Source organism: Alosa sapidissima, chromosome 5, assembly GCF_018492685.1.
Source record: "Alosa sapidissima isolate fAloSap1 chromosome 5, fAloSap1.pri, whole genome shotgun sequence".
NCBI classification, from domain to species: domain Eukaryota; kingdom Metazoa; phylum Chordata; class Actinopteri; order Clupeiformes; family Clupeidae; genus Alosa; species Alosa sapidissima.
Window position 1 is genome coordinate 28,959,988 of NC_055961.1, and position 24,809 is coordinate 28,984,796.

At 39.6% G+C, this 24,809-nt stretch overlaps 1 protein-coding gene across 1 annotated transcript; it reads right to left on the reverse strand.

The window, feature by feature from the left end:
* Window positions 1–22,078: 22,078 nt before the first annotated feature.
* On the reverse strand, window positions 22,079–23,086 carry LOC121709763 (trace amine-associated receptor 13c-like). The gene has a single exon (XM_042093367.1). The coding sequence runs from the start codon at window positions 23,084–23,086 to the stop codon at window positions 22,079–22,081; it is 1,008 nt and encodes a 335-aa protein (XP_041949301.1).
* Window positions 23,087–24,809: the final 1,723 nt, after the last annotated feature.

Genomic DNA, 24,809 nt, shown 5'->3' on the forward strand with positions numbered 1-24,809 from the left:
GGACCAACTGCCAGTCTCAGGCTTTAAGCATACAAACTGGCCCTATTAAGACTACACATCCTGTTCAACTGCTTCCTCTGCCAAAAACTGTTTCAAAATAAAAGTCCTCACTACAATATTTCACTGTTAAACAATTTAACCCTTTAAACTACTGAACTTTTTAACTGTTCAGCCATTGTAACTGTTACTTGTCATCAACTATGACTCCTACCCACCGTAGCTAGTTAGCTAAGTTAGCTAAGTCACATGGTTAGCATAGTTAGCATGCTAGCATGCTAGTTAGCATTTTTAGCAAAACTACAAAAAATGATTAGCTAAGTTAGCTAAGTCACATGGTTAGCATAGTTAGCATGCTAGCATGCTAGTTAGCATTTTTAGCAAAACTGCTAAAAATGATTAGCTAAGTTAGCTAAGTCACATGGTTAGCATGCTAGCATGTTAGCATGCTAGTTAGCATAGTTAGCAAAACTGCTAAAAATGATTAGCTAAGTTAGCTAAGTAACGTGGTTGACATAGTTTACATGCTAGCGTGTTAGCATGCTAGTTAGCATAGTAACTTTGTTAATATTATTATCTTTGTTAACATAGTTAGCATAACTGCTAGCAAACATTAGAGCCATTCCAACTGTCAGTTATCGTCAACTATCTACCTAAATAATTTAACCATTTAAACTATCCACCTATTTAACTGTTCAGTCATTCCAACTATATTAAACCTCATCTACTTAGCAACCAATATAGTTTGTTTTTACTCTGTATGATATTTTACATCATATTTTTGCATTTTCATGCACTGTATTTCCTTCAGGAAATGCTTTTCTAGTTCTTATTACAGTGCATGAAAATGCACTGTACTGTTCTTCCTAGGCTTCTTATTACAGTGCATGAAAATGCACTGTACTGTTCTTCCTAGGCTTCTTCTTATTACAGTGCATGAAAATGCACTGTACTGTTCTTCCTAGGCTTCTTCTTATTCTTCTTCTTCTTCTAACGCATTTAATGCAGCTTCAACCGTTTAACGTAGAAACTTCATTCAAACTATGTTACGTAGGTCTTACTTAGGACATGGGTGCTATGTATTTTTCAACTTTGTAACTTTTATACTTTTTAAACTATTAATTAAAAACTAATCAAAATTTCCCCATTGACTTAACATTATGATTATGACATCACAATACGGCCGTTAAGCAATTAGAATCCTATGGCAGGTGTTCGGGCCACCTGGACCAACTGCCAGTCTCAGGCTTTAAGCATACAAACTGGCCCTATTAAGACTACACATCCTGTTCAACTGCTTCCTCTGCCAAAAACTGTTTCAAAATAAAAGTCCTCACTACAATATTTCACTGTTAAACAATTTAACCCTTTAAACTACTGAACTTTTTAACTGTTCAGCCATTGTAACTGTTACTTGTCATCAACTATGACTCCTACCCACTGTAGCTAGTTAGCTAAGTAACATGGTTAGCATGCTAGCATGTCAGCATGCTAGTTAGCATTTTTAGCAAAACTGCTTAAAATGATTAGCTAAGTTAGCTAAGTCTCATGGTTAGCATAGTTAGCATGTTAGCATGCTAGTTAGCATTTTTAACAAAACTGCTTAAAATGATTAGCTAAGTTAGCTAAGTAACGTGGTTAGCATAGTTAGCATGCTAGCATGCTAGTTAGCATTTTTAGCAAAACCGCTAAAAACGATTAGCTAAGTCAGCTAAGTAACGTGGTTAGCATAGTTAGCATGCTAGCGCTAGCATGTTAGCATGCTAGTTAGCATTTTTAGCAAAACTACTAAAAACGATTAGCTAAGTAACATGGTTAGCATAGTTAGCATGCTAGCATGCTAGTTAGCATAGTAACTTTGTTAACATTATTATCTTTGTTAACATAGTTAGCATAACTACTAGCAAACATTAGAGCCATTCCAACTGTCAGTTATCGTCAACTATCTACCTAAATAATTTAACCATTTAAACTATCCACCTATTTAACTGTTCAGTCATTCCAACTATATTAAACCTCATCTACTTAGCAACCAATATAGTTTGTTTTTACTCTGTATGATATTTTACATCATATTTTTGCATTTTCATGCACTGTATTTCCTTCAGGAAATGCTTTTCTAGTTACAGTGCATGAAAATGCACTGTACTGTTATTCCAAGGCTTTTTCTTCTTCTTCTTCTTCTTCTTCTTCTTCTTCTAACGCAGTTAATGCAGCTTAAACCGTTTAACGTAGAAACTTCATTCAAACTATGTTGCGTAGGTCTTACTTAGGACATGTGGGCTTTGTATTTTTCAACTTTGTAACTTTTATACTTTTTAAACTATTAATTAAAAACTAGTCAAAATTTCCCCATAGACTTAACATGGGCTGATGACATCACAATAGAGCCGTTAAGCAATTAGAATCCTATGGCAGGTGTTCGGGCCACCTGGACCAACTGCCAGTCTCAGGCTTTAAGCATACAAACTGGCCCTATTAAGACTACACATCCTGTTCAACTGCTTCCTCTGCCAAAAACTGTTTCAAAATAAAAGTCCTCACTACAATATTTCACTGTTAAACAATTTAACCCTTTAAACTACTGAACTTTTTAACTGTTCAGCCATTGTAACTATTACTTGTCATCAACTATGACTCCTACCCACTGTAGCTAGTTAGCTAAGTTAGCTAAGTCATATGGTTAGCATAGTTAGCATGCTAGTTAGCATTTTTAGCAAAACTGCTTAAAATGATTAGCTAAGTTAGCTAAGTCATATGGTTAGCATAGTTAGCATTCTAGCATGTTAGCATGCTAGTTAGCATTTTTAGCAAAACTGCTAAAAATGATTAGCTAAGTTAGCTAAGTAACGTGGTTAGCATAGTTAGCATGCTAACATATTAGCATGCTAGTTAACATTTTTAGCAAAACTGCTAAAAATGATTAGCTAAGTCACATGGTTAGCATACTTAGCATTTTAACATTGTTAGCATGCTAGTTAGAATACTTGGTTAACATTATTATCTTTGTTAACATAGTTAGCATAACTGCTAGCAAACATTAAAGCCATTCCAAGTGTCAGTTATCGTCAACTATCTACCTAAATAATTTAACCATTTAAACTATCCACTTATTTAACCCTTTAGGCGCCAGAGGTTTTTTTCCGAAACGATCAATTTTGACATCTTCATTTCAAAAGGCTATATCTTAAAAGTGATAAGAGATAGAGACTTTCTGTAAATTAGAGAAATATTAAGGATGACCCAAAGTGTATGTAGAGATTAAATGTTTATATCTAATTTGCATATTATGACGTCATATGGTGGCGGCCATCTTGGATTATAGATTTTTCATGAAAAGTTGCATGTTTGAATGATAAATGCACCACTTCTTTCCCCCCAAAATCTCCCTCACCTTCTGTATGCTATATTGCACAATACTGAATGCTCAGGTAAATAGTAAGTAGTGAACAAACTGTGTAAATCATTACTAATAAATGGCAGAAACAAACCAAATGCATGTAGCGGTAGACTGGCCTTTTGCTGTAGAGATTTTCCATTTACTACATACAGTAGGCACTCTGATTCCATTGATGGGGCACATATATATTATTCAGATGACACACAAACACAAGTAGACAAGACCTGTTTAGTTCAAAAGCTCATTTGCCACGGCAAGGCACAGATCAGGAGTGAGATGACGAGACAAGACAAGAGACAATGTTAGTATTTTTTTTCATTTTGTTGATGTTTTTTTGTTTTTTTTCTTAGCTGACAAAGACACACACATCACAAGGACATGAACACACAAAAAGGAACACATTTTTGTGTTACTGTATGTCCTAAATGATCAGGGAAGTAGATAGCAAATCAACAGTGTAAATCATTACTAAATGGCTGACTTTTTTTTTTGTTTATGTAGCAGGCCTTTTGCTGTAGAGATAATGACTCCCTATCCCTATCCATACAGGGCCGGCATTCCCATCATCTTGTGATAGACTATGCATGACCTAATGTGTGTGTGTGTGTGTGTGTGTGGGAGAGGGAGAGAGCGTGTCACCACCTCCACCATGCGAGCAGCATGGCCGGATCTGCCTCGCGCGCGCCGAGTGGAGAGAATTTGCGCAGCTCGGACTAGGCCTACTGTCATTCTCATTGCGACTCCCCACACTGCCACTACGTTCCCCCCTAACTGTCCTATGAGCACTTCGACCTCGTCTAACATACCCAGTGGCATTAGACAAAGGCTCCACCACGTTACTGTCGCCGCGATTGTGGAGAGGCACACGTTCAGTAGACAGAAGCTAGCGCTATGGATATTAGGCTACCTCCAGCCTCGTTCGCCACACCACTAACACCCTGCTAACTTCCCGATGAACACTCCGAACCTGTGAAACATTATTCCCACCAGTGACATTGGGCAAACGATTCAACGTTTGTGCTTGGTGTAAGCTAAACTATGGAGTAAACTCTCACTTTGTCCAGCTGCATCATTGCAAGGCAGGGACGCATCTGAAGCCTCACTAAACGAATCACCGTAATTTTCTGAAGGCAGATATTCCCCTTCAGAATCAGGGTCCGCGAATAGAAGACCCAACACTTCATTTCAGGTAAACTTTTTTGATGCCATTAGACGATAATCTAATGCAAATACTCGCTGACGTTGACAATATCGCTCTGACAAAGTGGCTCACACGCACACTAGCTCCGGTATTTCATACACTGATTCAATGCTCTGTAGCTAGAAAGTTTTGTTTAAAGCGTGTCCTTTTTTCGACTCGGGGATGACGTATGACATGTCTGCCATCTAGTGGAGTGGAAGTCGAACGAAATATGACACCCTATTTGACTAAATCGGCCGTTTTATTCAGTACCGCATCTTGTCGACTATAGTCGCCTGTGGCGCCTAGAGGGTTAACTGTTCAGTCATTCCAACTATATTAAACCTTATCTACCAAGAAAATCATTTAACTATAAATGACTAAAAATGATTAGCTAAGTTAGCTAAGTCACATGGTTAGCATAGTTAGCATGCTAGCATGTTAGCATGCTAGTTAGCATTTTTAGCAAAACTGCTAAAAATGATTAGCTAAAGTTAGCTTAGTAACATGGTTAGCATAGTTAGCATGCTAGCATGTTAACATGCTAGTTAGCATTTTTAGCAAAACTGCTTAAAATGATTAGCTAAGTCAGCTAAGTAACATGGTTAGCATAGTTAGCATGTTAACATTATTAGTTAGCATAGTTAGCATAACTGCTAAAAATGATTAATTAAGTTAGCTAAGTAACATGGTTAGCATAGTTAGCATATTAGCATGCTAGTTAGCATAGTTAGCTAATTATTTTTAGTAGTTATGCTAAGTTAGCTAAGTCACATGGTTAGCATACTTAGCATTTTAACATTGTTAGCATGCTAGTTAGCATAGTAACTTGGTTAACATTATTATCTTTGTTAACATAGTTAGCATAACTGCTAGCAAACATTAGAGCCATTCCAAGTGTCAGTTATCGTCAACTATCTACCTAAATAATTTAACCATTTAAACTATCCACTTATTTAACCGTTCAATCATTCCAACTATATTAAACCTTATCTACCAAGCAAATCATTTAACTATATAAACTATCCACTTATTTAACTGTTCAGTCATTCCAACTATATTAAACCTCATCTACCTAGCAACCAATATAGTTTGTTTTTACTCTGTATGATATTTGACATCATATTTTTTGCATTTTCATGCACTGTATTTCCTTCAGGAAATGCTTTTCTAGTTATTACAGTGCATGAAAATGCACTGTACTGTTCTTCCAAGGCTTTTTCTTCTTCTTATTCTTCTTCTTCTAACGCAGTTAATGCAGCTTAAACCGTTTAACGTAGAAACTTCATTCAAACTATGTTACGTAGGTCTTACTTAGGACATGTGGGCTTTGTATTTTTCAACTTTGTAACTTTTATACTTTTTAAACTATTAATTAAAAACTAGTCAAAATTTCCCCATAGACTTAACATGGGCTGATGACATCACAATAGAGCCGTTAAGCAATTAGAATCCTATGGCAGGTGTTCGGGCCACCTGGACCAACTGCCAGTCTCAGGCTTTAAGCATACAAACTGGCCCTATTAAGACTACACATCCTGTTCAACTGCTTCCTCTGCCAAAAACTGTTTCAAAATAAAAGTCCTCACTATAATATTTTACTGTTAAACAATTTAACCCTTTAAACTACTAACTGTTCGGCCATTGTAACTGTTACTTGTCATCAACTATGACTCCTACCCACTGTAGCTAGTTAGCTAAGTTAGCTAAGTCACGTGGTTAGCATAATTAGCATGCTAGCATGTTAGTTAGCATTTTTAGCAAAACTGCTTAAAATGATTAGCTAAGTTAGCTAAGTAATGTGGTTAGCATAGTTAGCATGTTAGCATGCTAGTTAGCATTTTTAACAAAACTGCTAAAAATGATTAGCTAAGTTAGCTAAGTAACATGGTTAGCATAGTTAGCATGCTAGCATGTTAGCATGCTAGTTAGCATTTTTAGCAAAACTGCTTAAAATGATTAGCTAAGTTAGCTAAGTAATGTGGTTAGCATAGTTAGCATGCTAGCATGCTAGTTAGCATTTTTTAGCAAAACTGCTTAAAATGATTAGCTAAGTAATGTGGTTAGCATAGTTAGCATGCTAGCATGTTAGCATGCTAGTTAGCATTTTTAGCAAAACTGCTAAAAATGATTAGCTAAGTCACATGGTTAGCATAGTTAGCATGCTAGTTAGCATAACTGCTAAAAATGATTAGCTAAGTTAGCTAAGTCACATGGTTAGCATACTTAGCATTTTAACATTGTTAGCATGCTAGTTAGCATACTTGGTTAACATTATTATCTTTGTTAACATAGTTAGCATAACTGCTAGCAAACATTAGAGCCATTCCAACTGTCAGTTATCGTCAACTATCTACCTAAATAATTTAACCATTTAAACTATCCACCTATTTAACTGTTCAGTCATTCCAACTATATTAAACCTTATCTACCAAGCAAATCATTTAACTATATAAACTATCCACCTATTTAACTGTTCAGTCATTCCAACTATATTAAACCTCATCTACCTAGTTCAGTCATTCCAACTACATTAAACCTCATCTACCTAGTTCAGTCATTTGAACTATATTAAACCTCATCATGTTGGTTGCCAATTAGCACATAATCTGTTTTAACAATATATTTCACACCATATGTTTTGCATTTTCATGCACTGGTAATTCCCTGGAATTGCGTTTTCTAGTTATTATTCTTCTAACGCAGCTAATGCAGCTTCAACCGTTTAACGTAGAAACTTCATTCAAACATTGACGCGTAGGTCTTAATTAGGACATGTGGTCTTTGTATTTTTCATCTTTGTAACTTTTATACTTTTTAAACTATTAATTAAAAACTATCAAAATTTCCCCATTGATTTAACATTGCCCTTTATGACATCACAGCAATTAGAATCCTATGGCAGGTGTTCGGGCCACCTGGACCAACTGCCAGTCTCAGGCTTTAAGCATACAAACTGGCCCTATTAAGACTACACATCCTGTTCAACTGCTTCCTCTGCCAAAAACTGTTTCAAAATAAAAGTCCTCACTACAATATTTCACTGTTAAACAATTTAACCCTTTAAACTACTGAACTTTTTAACTGTTCAGCCATTGTAACTGTTACTTGTCATCAACTATGACTCCTACCCACCGTAGCTAGTTAGCTAAGTTAGCTAAGTCACATGGTTAGCATAGTTAGCATGCTAGCATGCGAGTTAGCATTTTTAGCAAAACTACAAAAAATGATTAGCTAAGTTAGCTAAGTCACATGGTTAGCATAGTTAGCATGCTAGCATGTTAGCATGCTAGTTAGCATTTTTAGCAAAACTGCTAAAAATGATTAGCTAAGTTAGCTAAGTCACATGGTTAGCATGCTAGCATGTTAGCATGCTAGTTAGCATAGTTAGCAAAACTGCTAAAAATGATTAGCTAAGTTAGCTAAGTAACGTGGTTGACATAGTTTACATGCTAGCGTGTTAGCATGCTAGTTAGCATAGTAACTTTGTTAATATTATTATCTTTGTTAACATAGTTAGCATAACTGCTAGCAAACATTAGAGCCATTCCAACTGTCAGTTATCGTCAACTATCTACCTAAATAATTTAACCATTTAAACTATCCACCTATTTAACTGTTCAGTCATTCCAACTATATTAAACCTCATCTACTTAGCAACCAATATAGTTTGTTTTTACTCTGTATGATATTTTACATCATATTTTTGCATTTTCATGCACTGTATTTCCTTCAGGAAATGCTTTTCTAGTTCTTATTACAGTGCATGAAAATGCACTGTACTGTTCTTCCTAGGCTTCTTATTACAGTGCATGAAAATGCACTGTACTGTTCTTCCTAGGCTTCTTCTTATTACAGTGCATGAAAATGCACTGTACTGTTCTTCCTAGGCTTCTTCTTATTCTTCTTCTTCTTCTAACGCATTTAATGCAGCTTCAACCGTTTAACGTAGAAACTTCATTCAAACTATGTTACGTAGGTCTTACTTAGGACATGGGTGCTATGTATTTTTCAACTTTGTAACTTTTATACTTTTTAAACTATTAATTAAAAACTAATCAAAATTTCCCCATTGACTTAACATTATGATTATGACATCACAATACGGCCGTTAAGCAATTAGAATCCTATGGCAGGTGTTCGGGCCACCTGGACCAACTGCCAGTCTCAGGCTTTAAGCATACAAACTGGCCCTATTAAGACTACACATCCTGTTCAACTGCTTCCTCTGCCAAAAACTGTTTCAAAATAAAAGTCCTCACTACAATATTTCACTGTTAAACAATTTAACCCTTTAAACTACTGAACTTTTTAACTGTTCAGCCATTGTAACTGTTACTTGTCATCAACTATGACTCCTACCCACTGTAGCTAGTTAGCTAAGTAACATGGTTACCATGATCTAGCTGAAGCTTTCAGTAAGGCGAGGGCCACGCAACTACCACCTCATCACCCATGGGACTGCGCCATTACTTGTTGCCAGGAGCACCACTACCACGTTCCAGAGTTTATCCCCTGTCTTCCAAGGAGACGATTACCATGCAGGAGTATGTAGACAAAGCTCTAAGATAAGGCTTCATTCGACCATCCACATCACCGGTGTCAGCTGGTTTCTTTTTTATTGAGAATAAGGATGGTGGATTACGCCCTTGTATCAATTACAGAGCTGTCAATGCCTTCACCATCAAATACTGTTATCCACTTCCATTAGTCCCTTCTGTGTTGGAACAACTTCGGGGTGCTGGCTGGACTTGCGAAGCGCATACAACCTGGTGAGGATACGAGAAGAAGATGAGTTGAAGACGGCGTTCTCTGCCACCACAGGTCACTATGAGTACCTAGTACTTCTATATTAGCTAATGCTCCATCCGTATTCCAGTCATTTGTAAATGAGGTTCTCAGGGACATGCTTCACAGGTTTGTTGTTGTTTTTTATTGATGACATCCTCGTATACTCTGATAATATGCAGAATCATGTGAAACATGTGAGGGCAGTACTAACCATACAGTTCCCAGGGGTTACAGATGGATAAGGAGAAGGTGCAAGCGGTTCTGAATTGGCCAAGGCCCAAGACTACCAAAGAGGAATTTCAGCTCTGTTGCAGCTTCTCTGACCACACTCCTGAAAGGATCCCATCGTCAGTTCTCCTGGACACCTGAGACCGAGGAGGCCTTCAAAACCCTGAAGTTGAAATTCATGTCAGCCCCTTTACTAAAGCATCCAGACCCAGCGCTACCTTTTGTGGTAGAAGTTGTTAGATTCTCTGGTTGTTGCGTTGTGTTTTAGTTCTAAGGCAGGGGTCTCAAACTCAAATGAGCTGGGGGCCAATTTTGCCAACGTCATCTGATTGGAGGGCCGGCTATTTCTGAAAATGCAATGTTCTTTTTTTCAAATACCACACAAAACTGCAAACAGAAAGTGCAAGTGTTTTTATCTAGTTTTAGACACCTGTGCTAGCAACCTTAGCTTATAATAAAATAATGACAAAATAAATATTAATACAAATTATAAAATAAATGAAAAACATAAAAAAAGGTATGTGTGTGTGTTTCGCACGAAATAAAAATATTTCCTCTACCTGGCAAACTAGGCATCAGGGTTAAGAAAGCAACACCATTGGATTTTTATATCAAAATTTCAAAAGGCCATGGCTTGAAAGTGGTCAGAGATAAAGTCCTACTGTAAATGTAAAAATCTTTGAGTAAAACAAAAGTTTATGAAGGGGGTAAATTTACCCATCTAATTTGTCACTGGATGGCAAGCACCTCAAATTATGCACCTTTTAGTAAATACTGGATGAACATATTTAAGCAGGTTTACTTTCCTTTTTTCATATTACCCATAACAAATTAACAGGAAAACACCTAAGATGTATACCAACACCTAAGATGTTGTGGTTTAGTAATAGATTACTACAATATAGGCCTACAATAAAATTCTGGTCAAACAGTTCCTATCGCGGGTAATCTGCAGTAGCCTACCCAGAAATTCGCATCATATTGCGGGTGACTTTGTAGTTCTTTAGAGCCCTATTTCTACTAGCCCTGCTGTCTGTACCACATCCATTACGGACACTATCATCACGATTACCACTGCAACCTCCAAGCTATGTTGGGCAGAGGGTCGAAACAAGCATGGTATGCTTAGTGGACACCGTTGTATACACGCACCTCCATTCAGAGACGCACCGTGACTATCACTGTCATAGACGATCGATCATAATCTCCAAAAGGATATTCTTCTTCAGAATTAGAATAGGTGAATAACATAGCTTACCTAAGACTTCATCACACGTGAACGTTTTTCAACATTTGGTGTAGGCCTATTTCTGTTTAATTTCTGCTTCAATTTCTGCAACACTATGGCCTGCATCGCTTCCGCGTCATTACATATATGCACGTCTTTGTGTTTCTCGCGTGTAATACAAGTATTTCCTGAAAACTTTGCGCAGCGATTTTGGGTTTGAAGAGTAGAGTAGGCCTACAAATGAGATTTGTCACCGTACCTGGATCTATCGTCTATTTTAAGCAGTATCGTTTGTCGCAATTAATAGCCTCAAGGGCCGGATTACATTATTATTTTGTCATACGTCGCGGGCCGGAATTGGGCAGGACGCGGGCCGGGTGTTTGAGACCCCTGCTGTAAATCATTCAAAATGTGTGAAAGTCATTAGGCTGGAAGCGTGTCTACTGTCAGTGACTAATGCGAGAAGCGGGTTCTGTGTTGTAGGCTATGCATTTTTCCGACACTTGGCTGCAAGCTCCCCTCCCCCACCCCCTTCTTTCACAAGCAGTGCAGCTTTCTGAAGCGGTGCCTTTTGAAGCTAATGTAACAAATACCACCAATATTGTTGTGTGGCAATAAAAGTATCCAGGGTTTGCGCAAGTAGCCTAAATAGGCCTATATAAATAAATTAAGGACATACAATCCTTAAAGCTTAACGTAGCCTACATGTAGATTAATGTCCCAAAACGTCAACAAGTCGTTTTATGCGCTCATTATATATGGATTTCTATGAAACGCCACGAAAACATGCGTGCGCAACCAAGAGGCAGAAAGCACCATAGAACAGCATAGAGCAATGCAAAAGAGCAAAAGAATAAAATTAGTTTTTGTGCTGACAACTGCACCAATTCGAAATCACGATGGTTAGAGAATGTTAAATATGTTCAATATCCCTAACGGAATGCATGTCTTCGCCAAAAATGACAAAATACGATGTTATTGTAAGACCTATGTAGTATTCAGTATTTCAGTCTGTTACAGCTATAATGTTTGTCCAGGGGGTGGCAGTAGAGCGTTTATATCAGTATCCAAAATGCTATGGCTAGTAGAAAAGAAGAAGAGTGTGTTCAGTTTTAAAGGAGAATTCCGGTGTGATATTGACCTAAAGTGTATTGAAACATGATACCGAGTGTGAACGTATGTCTCATAGCCCATCTCGACTTGTCCCCTGCACTCCAAAATCTGGCGCTAGTTAGCCGATGCTACCAACAACTTTTTCAGTAGTGGTGCTTCGGCATCGGGCTAGCCATGCAAATAAATCACTGTTTTACACCCATTTACGAGGCTCAATGTATCTCCACACTTCATTGGTAGACTTCCTAGGGCCCTGACATTTAAAACGAGACATTGAGAACTTTGAAAAAGCACTGGTAGTTTACTTACAAGACGATTTATACAGACAGTATCTTCACGAAGTTTAACGTTTGCAGCCATCTTGAATTTAGTCACGATAAGTCGAGCAAGAGTAAGAATGAACAGCTATGATAAGGGATCAGATTCCAAAAATAATTCAGTGGAAATGCATGGATTCCAGTTTCTTCCAGTAGCAGCAACTGGAATCCATGCATTTCCACTGAATTATTTTTGGAATCTGATCCCTTATCATAGCTGTTCATTCTTACTCGTTGCTCGACTTATCGTGACTAAATTCAAGATGGCTGCAAACCCTAAACTTCGTGAAGATACTGTCTGTATAAATCGTCTTGTAAGTAAACTACCAGTGCTTTTTCAAAGTTCTCAATGTCTCGTTTTAAATGTCAGGGCCCTCGGAAGTCTACCAATGAAGTGTGGAGATACATTGAGCCTCGTAAATGGGTGTAAAACAGTGATTTATTTGCATGGCTAGCCCGATGCCGAAGCACCACTATTGAAAAAGATGTTGGTAGCATCGGCTAACTAGCGCCAGATTTTGGAGTGCAGGGGACAAGCCGAGATGGGCTATGAGACATACGTTCACACTCGGTATCATGTTTCGATACACTTTAGGTCAATATCACACCGGAATTCTCCTTTAACGTGGGTTCTGAAGTGTGCTGAATAGCAGAATAAACGACGAACTTTTCTAACACCGGTGTCCTTATTTCAAGTCGATGCCAGCGGTGTAATAATTTGGTGGCCCGTACGGGGATGTTTATTCTGCAGTGAGAGACATTGGAGACGGATACTAAAAAGGTACTCTTGTTGAGGGAAGTGGAAGAGATATAACTGTGAGCTGAGTTAGCAAAAGTTTGGAGCTAGCTTACGTCAGGATAACGTTGATATCTAGCTGAAGCCCAAGACCCCATTCTACTTTTTAGTGTCAGTCATTCAAGAAAATGTCTGAAACACGCGAAGAATTATTAAATGACATTGAAAAAACACTGCTCGGATTATCAGTGGAACAATTGCAACGTGTGTGTATACACGTGTGTCTACATTGTCAGACAAAGAACAGTGAAGATGCAGACATTAACCGGAAAAGCCGACGTGCATTGATTAAACATGTGATGGAGTTCTGTGATCATGATGATTTATTGGAGTCAGAGGATACAGGCATGTCAGTGCTTTTGGAATTGATGGACTTTGTGAGCAACATACAGCAGGAAGGTGCACCGAAGCCTGCTACTGAGCCTGAGGGTCACACAGATCCCACCGCAGAATCCAAGACAGAGGCTATGCAGTCACCGCAAGCGCGGGAGTCGGAGACCATGCCAAGAGGGAGGAGCAATGCACCTCATAGGGGCAGAGAGTCGATCGGGAGCCAGAATTACAGTGTGGCATGGAATGGCTACAGAAAGGACTTCAAAATCAGCGGACAAATTGGTGAGGCAAACCAAAAAGATAAATTGACTTTTACCAGCCTTGAACATCAAATTGAAAATGGTTTAAGAAAAGGCTATCCTGATTTGGAAATAGTGGAGGCGGTAATCCGTGCAGTGAGTCCTGGAGTGAAACTGAGGAGTTATTTAGAGGGCAAAACAGACTTAACTCTACAGACTCTCAGACACATATTACGTGCTCACTATGCTGAAAAAGATGCCACTGATTTGTACCAGCAATTAGCTAAAGCCGTGCAGGGTCCATGCGAAACAGCTCTGGATTTTATTGTTCGAGTGCTGGACCTGCGGCAGAGAGTATTGAATGCATCAGAGCGAGCTCCATCAGGCCTGAAATACAACTGTGAGTTAGTGCAACGCCAGTGTTTTCAATCCATTGTGACAGGCTTGTCAAATGATAACATACGAGCAGAAATGAGAAGTTATCTGCAAAATGTAGACATCAGTGATGAACTGCTACTAGAGAAAATGCAGATTGCACAGTACAATGAAAATGAGCGGGCTCAGAAAACAAAAACAGTTGCCAGAACATCTCTCAAGGTTAGTGTGAATTCAGTGGAATTGACTGACAATGCGGATGTGCCTAATGTGGCCCTAGTCCGAGCTACTAAACAGGCCAGAGAGAACCCCTTGTTTTCTAAATTGGAGGAGAGCAATTCTGTTATCAGGGAGCTTACCTGTCAAGTAGCTTCATTAGTCCAGACTGTCCAACGTGAGAGAGGAACTGGTGCTAGGCCTTCTACCAGACCTGCTACATCAGTGAGTAGAAGACCCAAAAGACAGTGCAACAAGTGTCAGCAGGAGGAAGCACCCGACTGTAACCATTGTTTCAAGTGTGGCAGTGACTCTCACTGGTCTAGGGGATGCAGACTGGAGAACAGCCGTAGGTGGTCGGAAAACAGCCGGAGGTTGTGACTGAGGGACGAGTCATGGCCTCTTCTGCAGAGAAGTCCCACAACCACGCTGGTCAACAAAGCTTGCTATCGGACCCACGTGCACTGGGTGAGTTGAAAATGTGTGTGGACAATCCACACATTGGCACAGTAGGACATAGAAAGCAAATTGTAAGCCACACTGCAAACCATCAGACTGTACCCCAACAGTGTAGGACAGCAAGCTATGAAAATGATCATTGGCCTACCAGGCGCAAAAACATTGCACAATTAATTGGCAAAAAGTGTTTAGTGTGGTGTACAATGAACAACGTTAAAACTCAAGCGCTGTGGGATACAGGAGCGCAAGTCTCAATTATGAGTGAAGAATGGAAGTCTAAGCATTTGCCGAACACCCCAATTCAGCCCATCAGTGACCTGCTAGAAAATGAAGAACTGTTGAATTTGAAAGCAGCAAATGACACAGAAATTCCATTTCAGGGGTGGGTGGAAGTGAATTTCAGTCTGTTTGAACCAAAGTCTAAAGTAACTTCATGCATGTTGGTGCCAATGTTAGTTAGTAAAGATGTGGGGGAGAAACCGATTGTTGGTTTTAACGTCATTGAACAAGTCATGAAGAACATTGACAGGGGCACTTCAGAGACTACAGACAGTGTGTATCTGCTGAGAAATGCATTGAGGCTGGGAAAAGGAAAAGCTGAGGCATTGCTCAGTCTCATCCAGAAGGAGGCAGATGACAATGACGGGTATCAAGTCAAAACTGAAAAGACACCCTTGACCATTCTGAGTGGACAATGGAAACAAATTGGCTGTTACGTCAAATGCGGTATTGAAGATCTCAACGCAAAGATGCTGTTTGAACCAGATGAAGGAATGTTATGGAATGAGGGGTTGGAGATACACTGTCAGTTAGTAAACCTTCACAAGCCTCGCAAAATTAATGTCAATGTTTACAATGCTACTAACCATGAAATCTCCTTGCCACCCAGAGCAGTTATAGGCCGTGTCCAGAAAGTGAAAGACTGTTATCCTGTATGCACTGAAGGGCGAAAAACAGTTTCAGTAGCCTCTACCCAGCGGATAGATACCACAACATCAGACGGACAAGTAAGTAAAACCAGAGACACTGTGTGGGATCCCCCTGTAAACCTTGTACATTTAACAAACGCGCAGCAAGCCATTGTAAGAGCAATGCTCAGAGAAGAGTCTGGCACCTTTGCTAGAACTAAAGATGAGATTGGCTATATTGAAAATCTGAAAATGGACATTAAACTCACAGATAATATCCCAGTGGCTAAAACATACAATGCCATTCCACGTCCTCTGTACGAAGAAGTGAAAAATCATTTGCAGGATTTGCTGAAGAAAGAGTTCATTCGAAAATCCAACTCTTCCTATGCATCTCCAGTAGTGTGTGTCAGGAAAAAGGACGGTGGCTTAAGACTATGTGTGGACTTTCGTGAGATTAACAAAAAAACCCTTCCTGATAGACACCCTATACCCCGTATCCAGGAGATCATTGATGGCCTTGGGGGTAATGCCTGGTTCAGTGTACTAGATCAGGGTAAGGCGTATCATCAGGGCAGCATAAGTGAGAACTCAAAACCATTCACAGCCTTTACAACTCCTTGGGGGCTATATGAATGGAATAGAATCCCATTTGGGTTGACTAACGGGCCTGCAGCTTTTCAGCGTAGTATGGAGGAAAGTTTAGAGGGGCTACGAGACCAAATTTGCATCCCGTACCTCGATGATGTGCTAGTCTATAGCAAAACATTTGAACAACACATTGAGGATGTCAAGTGTGTTCTGAGGCGACAGAAGGAGTATGGCATCAAATTAAGACCTGATAAGTGTGACCTGTTTAAAAATGAAGTTCGTTACATTGGAAAAGTGATTTCAGCAGAGGGCTATAGAATGGACGAGAAAGAAGTTGAAGCTGTACAAGCATTGAAAAATAAGCCACCTACTAATGTCAAAGAATTAAGGAAACTTTTGGGCTTCCTGGGGTACTACAGAGGTTATGTGCAAGATTTCTCTCGCCATGCAAAATGTCTCTATGACCTGTTGACTGAGGAGCCTGCCATAAATCCTGGGAACAAGAACACCAGAAAATTAAAGAGAGCTGGACAAGCACCACCACATCAAAAGGTAAACTGGAAACCTGTACACCAACATGCCTTAGAGTATCTCACTAGTGTACTGACTAACCCACCTGTTATGGCCTATCCAAAGTTTGAGGATCCATTTATTCTGCATATTGATGCTTCTGAGGAGGGACTAGGAGCTGTGTTGTATCAAAGGCAAGAAGGTAAACTTCGAGTGATAGGTTACGGTTCACGTACCTTGACACCTGCAGAAAAAAACTACAGACTACATTCAGGAAAGCTGGAGTTTTTAGCCCTGAAATGGGCAGTCACAGAACGCTTCAGAGATTACCTGTTTTATGCTCCTGCAGTAACTGTTTACAGTGACAACAACCCACTCACCTATGTGATGACGACGGCGAAGTTGAATGCAACGGGGCATCGATGGGTGTCAGAGTTAGCAGACTTTAACATCACTTTGAAGTACAGACCTGGAAAAGTGAACATCGACGCCGACTTCCTGTCCCGCACACACCGGGACATAGAGGACTACATGGGTGAGTGTACAGAGCAGTGTTCACCTGAAGTGATCAGCGCTGTTGTCAATGCCACTGAGAGACAGAATGATGTTGAGTGGATTACAGCTGTTACCGTAAACCCTGCAGTTCATGATGGTGCTGGGGAAGAGAAACATGGAACAGAGTTGCGTTTGTCACAGCATGAACTGGTACAAGCTCAGTTATGTGATCCGGTCTTAAACAGAGTATTGCAACTAAAAAGAGGAGGAAAAAAACCTGATAGGAAAACAATGTTTCAAGAACCAGTGAAAGTGAAACAGCTGTTGCATGAATGGAAAAAGCTGGTTGTGTCCAAAGAAGGCCTACTTAAAAGAAAAACAGCATCTCGGACACAAATAGTGCTTCCAGAACATTACAAGCAACTGGTTTACAAACATTTGCATGCTGAGATGGGTCACTTAGGCGTAGAGCGAGTTTTGAATTTGGCTAGAGACAGATTTTATTGGCCAGGAATGCAAGGTGATATTGAACATTTCATAACTAAAGTCTGCAGATGTATAAAACAGAAGAAGCCCACCGTCGTCAGTAGAGCACCCATGTGTCATGTACATGCAACAGCACCGTTTGAATTGGTTTCAATAGACTATGTGCATCTTGAAAAAAGCAGGGGAGGGTATGAATATATTTTAGTGGTCATTGACTGTTTCACTAAGTTTGCCCAGGCCTACCCAACACGCAACAAATCTGGCAGGACCGCTGCAGACAAAATCTTCAATGATTTCGCTTTGAAATTTGGGTTTCCTGCAAAGATTCATCATGACCAAGGTAAAGAATTTTAAAATGAGTTGTTCAGAAAGCTGCAAAAGTACACAGGCATGACAAATTCAAAGACGACACCTTACCATCCTCAGGGGAACCCAGTCGAGAGATTTAATCGAACACTGTTGGCTATGTTAAGAACCCTGGATGAGGAAAAGAAAGCACATTGGAGTGCATACTTGAATAAAGTAATTCATGCTTACAATTGCACGACTAGTGAAGCTACTGGTTACTCACCCTTTTATTTGCTGTTTGGAAGAAAACCCCGTCTGCCAATTGACCTCATCTTTGGACTTCAAATAGAGGGAGAAAGCAAGTCTTATCAAGACTATGCCCTCAACTGGCAGAAACAGATGAAGGAGGCATATGACATTGCATCAAGGACAATCGTGAAAACTACTGGAAGAGGTAAAGCCTACTATGACCGGAAAAGACAAAGTGCTGTACTTGTGCCAGGAGACAGGGTCCTTGTTAGAAATATGTCAGAACGGGGAGGGCCTGGGAAACTAAGAGCTTATTGGGAAGACCAGATACACATTGTTGTTGCCCAAAAGGGAAAAGATAGTCCAGTGTATGAAGTAAAGCCAGAACGTGGGTCAGGCAGAAGCAGAATACTCCACCGCAATATGTTAATGCCCTGTAATGCGTTACCACTGGAAGAACCGATCCCAGATGTAACCCAGAATCAGAGACAGAAACGAGGTGGCCTGAGAAAATGCCTCAGACAAACTGAAGCAGTACAGCCGTATGAGGATTCTGAGAGTTCTGCTGAGGAGGACTACTATTGGGCCCACAGTTACAGGCATCAGCAGCCAGAAGAAACAGAGCAAGCACCTGAACCAGTTTTCCATCCTGAAAGTGTGAGACAGCCTGATGAAGTGGAATTCAGCTCTGTGGGTCCTGAGCAGGAGCTTGCTGTTGAGGAGAGTGCTGATCCAGAAACAGTGCAGCCAACAGAGGGATCGGACTCTGGTGAACAGTCCGACAGCCCGGAGTCATCACAGCCTGATACTCCGGTCCGAAGGTCGCAAAGAGTGAGGCGACCCAGAGAGACTCTGACGTATGAGAGCCTGGGTCAACCCAGCAGTCGTGTCGTTCAACTGCACAATAACCCAGTGTATGTAAACACACTGAGTCCATGGAACGAACATTACAGTGGACCTTGGCTGACCCCGTACTGGTGGGGACCACCTGTGATGTACCCCACTCCTGTCTCAGTTGGATATTATTAATGGACGGTGATGACACTATGGACTGTTTGACTATACATGGACTGATTGAAAACCATGGACTGTGACTGAGAACTATAGACTGTGACGATATGGACTGTGACAGTTTGAACTATGATTCCTGAACTACTTCATACTTGAGCACTTGGGATCTGGAACTTTGAACTTGTTGACTTTCGGGGTTGGACGAAAAAAAAAAAAAAAAAATCAGTTTAATGTGAAAAAAAAAAAAAAAAAATTCTGTATGTTAAAAAGGATACTTATTGTGAATGCTCTGGAGTGTGAAAATTATAAAGAAAGAACAGTTTCACTGGTAAAGTTTAATGTGAGCAGTAAGAGCAGCAGAAGAACAGTTACTCAAGGAAATGTGCCTTGGAGATGTCCTGTGGCAGGATGGTAAAGTGCACGCACTAATAAGATACATGGTCTATGTTATGCAGTAGTTCAAGACTGATAAATTGGGATGATGATTATAGAGTAATGATTAATCTGGTTGTACAGCCAATGTTCAATCAGTTTTCTGTGTAAAATGTATGTTTTCATCTGGAAGAAAATGGTTAACCACCATAGGTAGATGTTGTTCTAGTGAAGCGGAAAAAAACCTTTGTTATTGTTACATGTTGAAATGTTAGCTTTGCTGTGTACTGCCTAAATATCCATATGTTGGGGACAACATTAATTTTGTGGGGGAGAAATGTAAGACCTATGTAGTATTCAGTATTTCAGTCTGTTACAGCTATAATGTTTGTCCAGGGGGTGGCAGTAGAGCGTTTATATCAGTATCCAAAATGCTATGGCTAGTAGAAAAGAAGAAGAGTGTGTTCAGTTTTAACGTGGGTTCTGAAGTGTGCTGAATAGCAGAATAAACGACGAACTTTTCTAACACCGGTGTCCTTATTTCAAGTCGATGCCAGCGGTGTAATAATGTTAATAATGCAAATGAACGGCACACTTTGAAATATAGTCGGAAATGAGATGTTATCATCATTGAGACAACAGGGGTATACAATAAAATCCGATTGTAGCTTACAGCAGCCGACTATTTAGGTTAAGTTTATAACGTTGTGGACGGCCACCAAGCGTCTTCTGCCCCACGGCTGCGGCACAGTCTTGAGTGACCGGATTCGTTTTCCTTTGTCATATGAATGTTGTCATTTTGTTAACTTTACTGTTAAGGAGATGCTGTAGGCAAAGGCTATATTTCAACCTCGTTAGTATCAGAACTATTCACAAGGTTTCTGGGCAGCATTTTTATGTTCTGTTAGCAAGCGAACTTCTCATGACTACCGACAAAGTAGCCTACTGCCAGCTGACGAAGCTCTCATTTTAAAACATTACTGAGAGACAGGCACTATACAATCAAGAAATCTTGCCACTGAATCCAAAACTATGTTTAACATTATGTACAAAGCTTAGGCTACAGTGGATTAGCATGTTGCAGGGGCTGCTAAAAACAGAGAAACGCACTGAAAACTCGGCCAATCACAGCCCTTGCTGTCGAATGCGCCGTCCAGTTCGACCGTTGAACGCCACAGCGGACTATGCTGCCCCCAAGCGGCTGCAGTTGTACTTACATGTCACCCAGCTGCGTGAATCACCATTATCGTGAATGAAGTGTCAATTTTTAACGGGGACCCTCTGTAGGCTACATTTGCAGGCAGACGAAATGAAGCCAATGCAAATTAAATTTACCGATAGAAGCGCACATCCTTCAGGTATTGTGGTTCGAGCAGGCATTTCAAGAGTCTGTAACTGTTATTGGATATTTGGTTTTTGCCTCGACTGGCAGCCTGACCATTTAAATCAAATGCAAAGCCTAATCATGTCAATATTGTAATAAAGCAAACTAAATAAGTCATTGACAGTTGTTTTGTTTTAAATCTCTTGGGGAGACATAGGCTATATGATACCGACGTTGCACTGTCATGGACTACAGGTAGGAACTACAGCCTGTGCATTTTAAAATAGCTTTCATACACAACGCAATGAGTAGGCCTATTATTAGGCCTAATAATTGGATGTAGGTCATTGCTATGCGTAAATGTATTGTCATCATCAGTTACCTTGTCAACCCACAAATAAGGCAAATAATAGTATATGACAACATTTACTTTTTCTTTTATTTACCACAAAGTCTGGTATAATACAGCCTAAACCATGTAGGCATTAAGTCAAGTAGGCAGTCGTTTTATTTGTCGTCTTCCAGAAATATGCTTAACCAACATGGACGTGCGAGGACGCTCGTGCCCAACACTACACTTGTGCATTAGCTGTCATCTACCAATCAGCATGTAAAAACTGGGGCCGGAAGTTGCAACCATGTAACACCATTTTTTTTTAAATGTCGGCGGCCATATGACTCAAGTGGCTGAAGCTAACCCTCCAAATCCTGACCCCCTGGTTTATCCACTGATTGTTTTTTCTTTTCTTTCTTTTCTGTTGATAGCAATGCCATGTACTCCTTTTGAGATGTATAGGTTTGTGAAATAGCTGTATGAATGTGTTTTCTTAATTGAGTGATTAGTGGGGCTCTTAAACCTAATCATACCAATTGACATCACATGGTAGGTCAGCTGATTGTAAGGCCTACATATATCCTTTCATCAAATGTGTCCACCATTTGCCTGAAGACCCAGCAGGGTCAAAACGTTGCCTTTGTGCATTAAATGAGTCTAAAGCAGTGTTGTGGACATTATATATTTTTTCACTTTCACTTGATTTTTGATTTATGTCTTGACATGTGAAAAAATTGACAATAAAGCAGACTTTGACTAAAAGCCTAATAATGTGGTGGGTCCACCAGACCTGGGAACATTGGCTGTGTAACAAAACCTTACAAGGATTAAACATGTGTCAATTCAGCTGTTTCACATCAGAATTTACATTGAAATAAGAAGAACCTGGATGAAGTATTGCAAGGGTGATGATATGCTTGGTTGAGACTTTAAACCATGGGTAAAATAAAGCATATATTATTGGGTTCATGCAGGAGTTGATAAACATAATCCAAAGACAGGCCGATAGATAATATAATGATTCAGTGCCGTATGCAAAAGAGCTTAAATTATATGGCATATAGCAGAGCAAATAAACTGTAACGAGTACCCCTATTGTTTTTGTAGCTTTACGGCTGGATTTCTTACTTCTTATTGTGTCCTTGTTACCAGCCCTTTCTCTTTCTGTAACAGAGTTAATCACCTTTGTATGATACTTAGCTGTACAGAATATTTTCATGTTTAAAATTATAACCGTGGAACAAGGCACAATGAATGACACAAAAACATCACCAACAATCCATGAGAAACTGATTGTGAGCAGACACTCTCCGTGACATGTCCTGTGAGGCTCCATTTCAGTAAGGTGGTCATAAAGCAAGAAGAAAATATAAAGTAGACAAAAACACCAGCTAAGAACAACAATTATAACTACTTTGTTGTGTGTGACCTTCAATGAGTACCTTAAAGGATCACTGACTGCAATGAAACGATCAATGGAAACTAATACAAGGCTCCACAGAGATCCTGCAACAGCCACTGAAAAAATGAAAGGGAATATGTTACACAGCGTGTCCCCAAAATACCAGCATGTTTCAATTAAACGTGACCCTTCCACAGGCATGACAGTCAGTCCGATCAATAAATCTGCCACAGCAAGAGAGAGGATGAGCAGGTTGGTTGGAGTGTGAAGCTGCTTGAAGTGAGAAATCGAGATGATCACCAGCAAATTTAGAAACACGGTAGACACAGATATTGAAGACAAAAATATGTACATGATGATGTATAGTGCCTGTGGCCTGGCAAACTTTGTACATGAAGAGTTCAGGGCTGGATAGCAGCGATCAGCTCTCCAGGGGTCTTCCATTACCGTGACTGGTTGTCCTGACGATAGTATTGTCCCATCTTGGCAGCACACCAAACCTTTCTACTGATTACTCCAGATACTGACCTTGTATTTATATGTTGGTGAAACAATGGCAGCTGTGAAAAACAACTTCTCAGATCCTCGTGGATTGCTATCTATTAATAGCAAAGTCTGGCCCACCCATAATGATCAAACATATAATGGGACATCATTGAAGTTCCTGTGGGTGCAATGGCCAAATACTTTAGTCCATATAGTGCACATAATACTAATATGTAAGGTGTTTTATTGCATGTGAGTATTTACTTTCATATCAACTTCCTAGTTTGGCATTATTGAGATATGTTGAGCATACCAAGAATGTCCCAAACACTACCCCAGACACTGACCTTGTATTTATCAGGGTTCTCACTCTAAGTTAAATGTAAAATTCCATGATTTTCCCCTGACATTCCCTGACAAAAAACCTGAATTTCCATGACTAACTATATAATTAATTGTACAATATACTGACGAATGATTTCAGAGCAGCCGCGCCGCGTTCAAGAATCTTTTACTTTTTTAGAGCGGGAGATGAATAAATGGGCATTGAATAAATAAATTTGGGCTACTCAAGCAAGCAGTAAAGTGAATAACCAGATGTACTCCAATTCTGCGTGGAAATATTTGAATTAATGTATTATTTTCGGAAAGTACGTTTTAAACTGCTATAACTAACAAAATTCCCTGATATTCCATAACTTTGTCCCAAAAATGATAAAATTCCCTGACTTTCCATGTCTGGAATGTTTCCAAAATTCCATGATATTCCAAAAATTCCATGAGCCGTGGGAACCCTGATTTATATGTTGATGAAACAATGGCAGCTGTGAAAAAAAAACTGGCATGAGTGCTCATTGAATGTTTGTGCAAGTGAAACTGAACCACTCTGGAGATAACATGGATAGGCTAGAAGATACAATATTTAAAATAACGAAAACCGTTGAACAGAGTGATAGAGTGTGTCTGTGTGTGAGAGAGAGTGTGTATATCTGAGTGTGTGTGTGTGTGTATAGAAGTATGTGTTGATCTAGAAACATTCTATCCCACCGGTCACTATTGTGACCGTTAACATGTTTACTCATTCTGCAAACACACCAAAGACATTTGAATAAATGTATATCATAACTAGACAACTTAAAGACCATTTGTACAAAAAAATATTTTTCTTATGTTTATTTTAACATACATGTTTGGGTGCTCTGAAAATGAGAACCAAAATGATTTTTCAGACTTGTGAGGTCTGCTGGTCAGACCCTGAAGGGATTTCTTTTTTGTTCATTGCTTTTTGTGAGAGTGTTTCTACTTATCTCAATAAGGAAAATAAATGAAGAGTCTAAGAGTCTTCTGAAGGCCTAAACAGAGCCCAGCCAAGAACTCCAATACAATTTTGATGAACTTTGAGGGACAGCTATGACCATGCAGAATCCTTCAGACCAAACGTGATGATTTTTGCTACATACTATTCCTATTTATGTACCAGCATGCAAAATGTGAGCCTCCTACATGGTTTAGTTATTGCGCTATGGGCTTGTAAATATTGATAAAAAATAAAGGCAGAACAAAATCGAACACCCCCCTCCCCCCGTAAAATTGGCTGTATCTTGGAAAGTATTAATCTTACATAAAAGTAATTTTACAGTGTGTCTCGTGGGTAACATAGGTACACCTAGTAGTTTTTCCA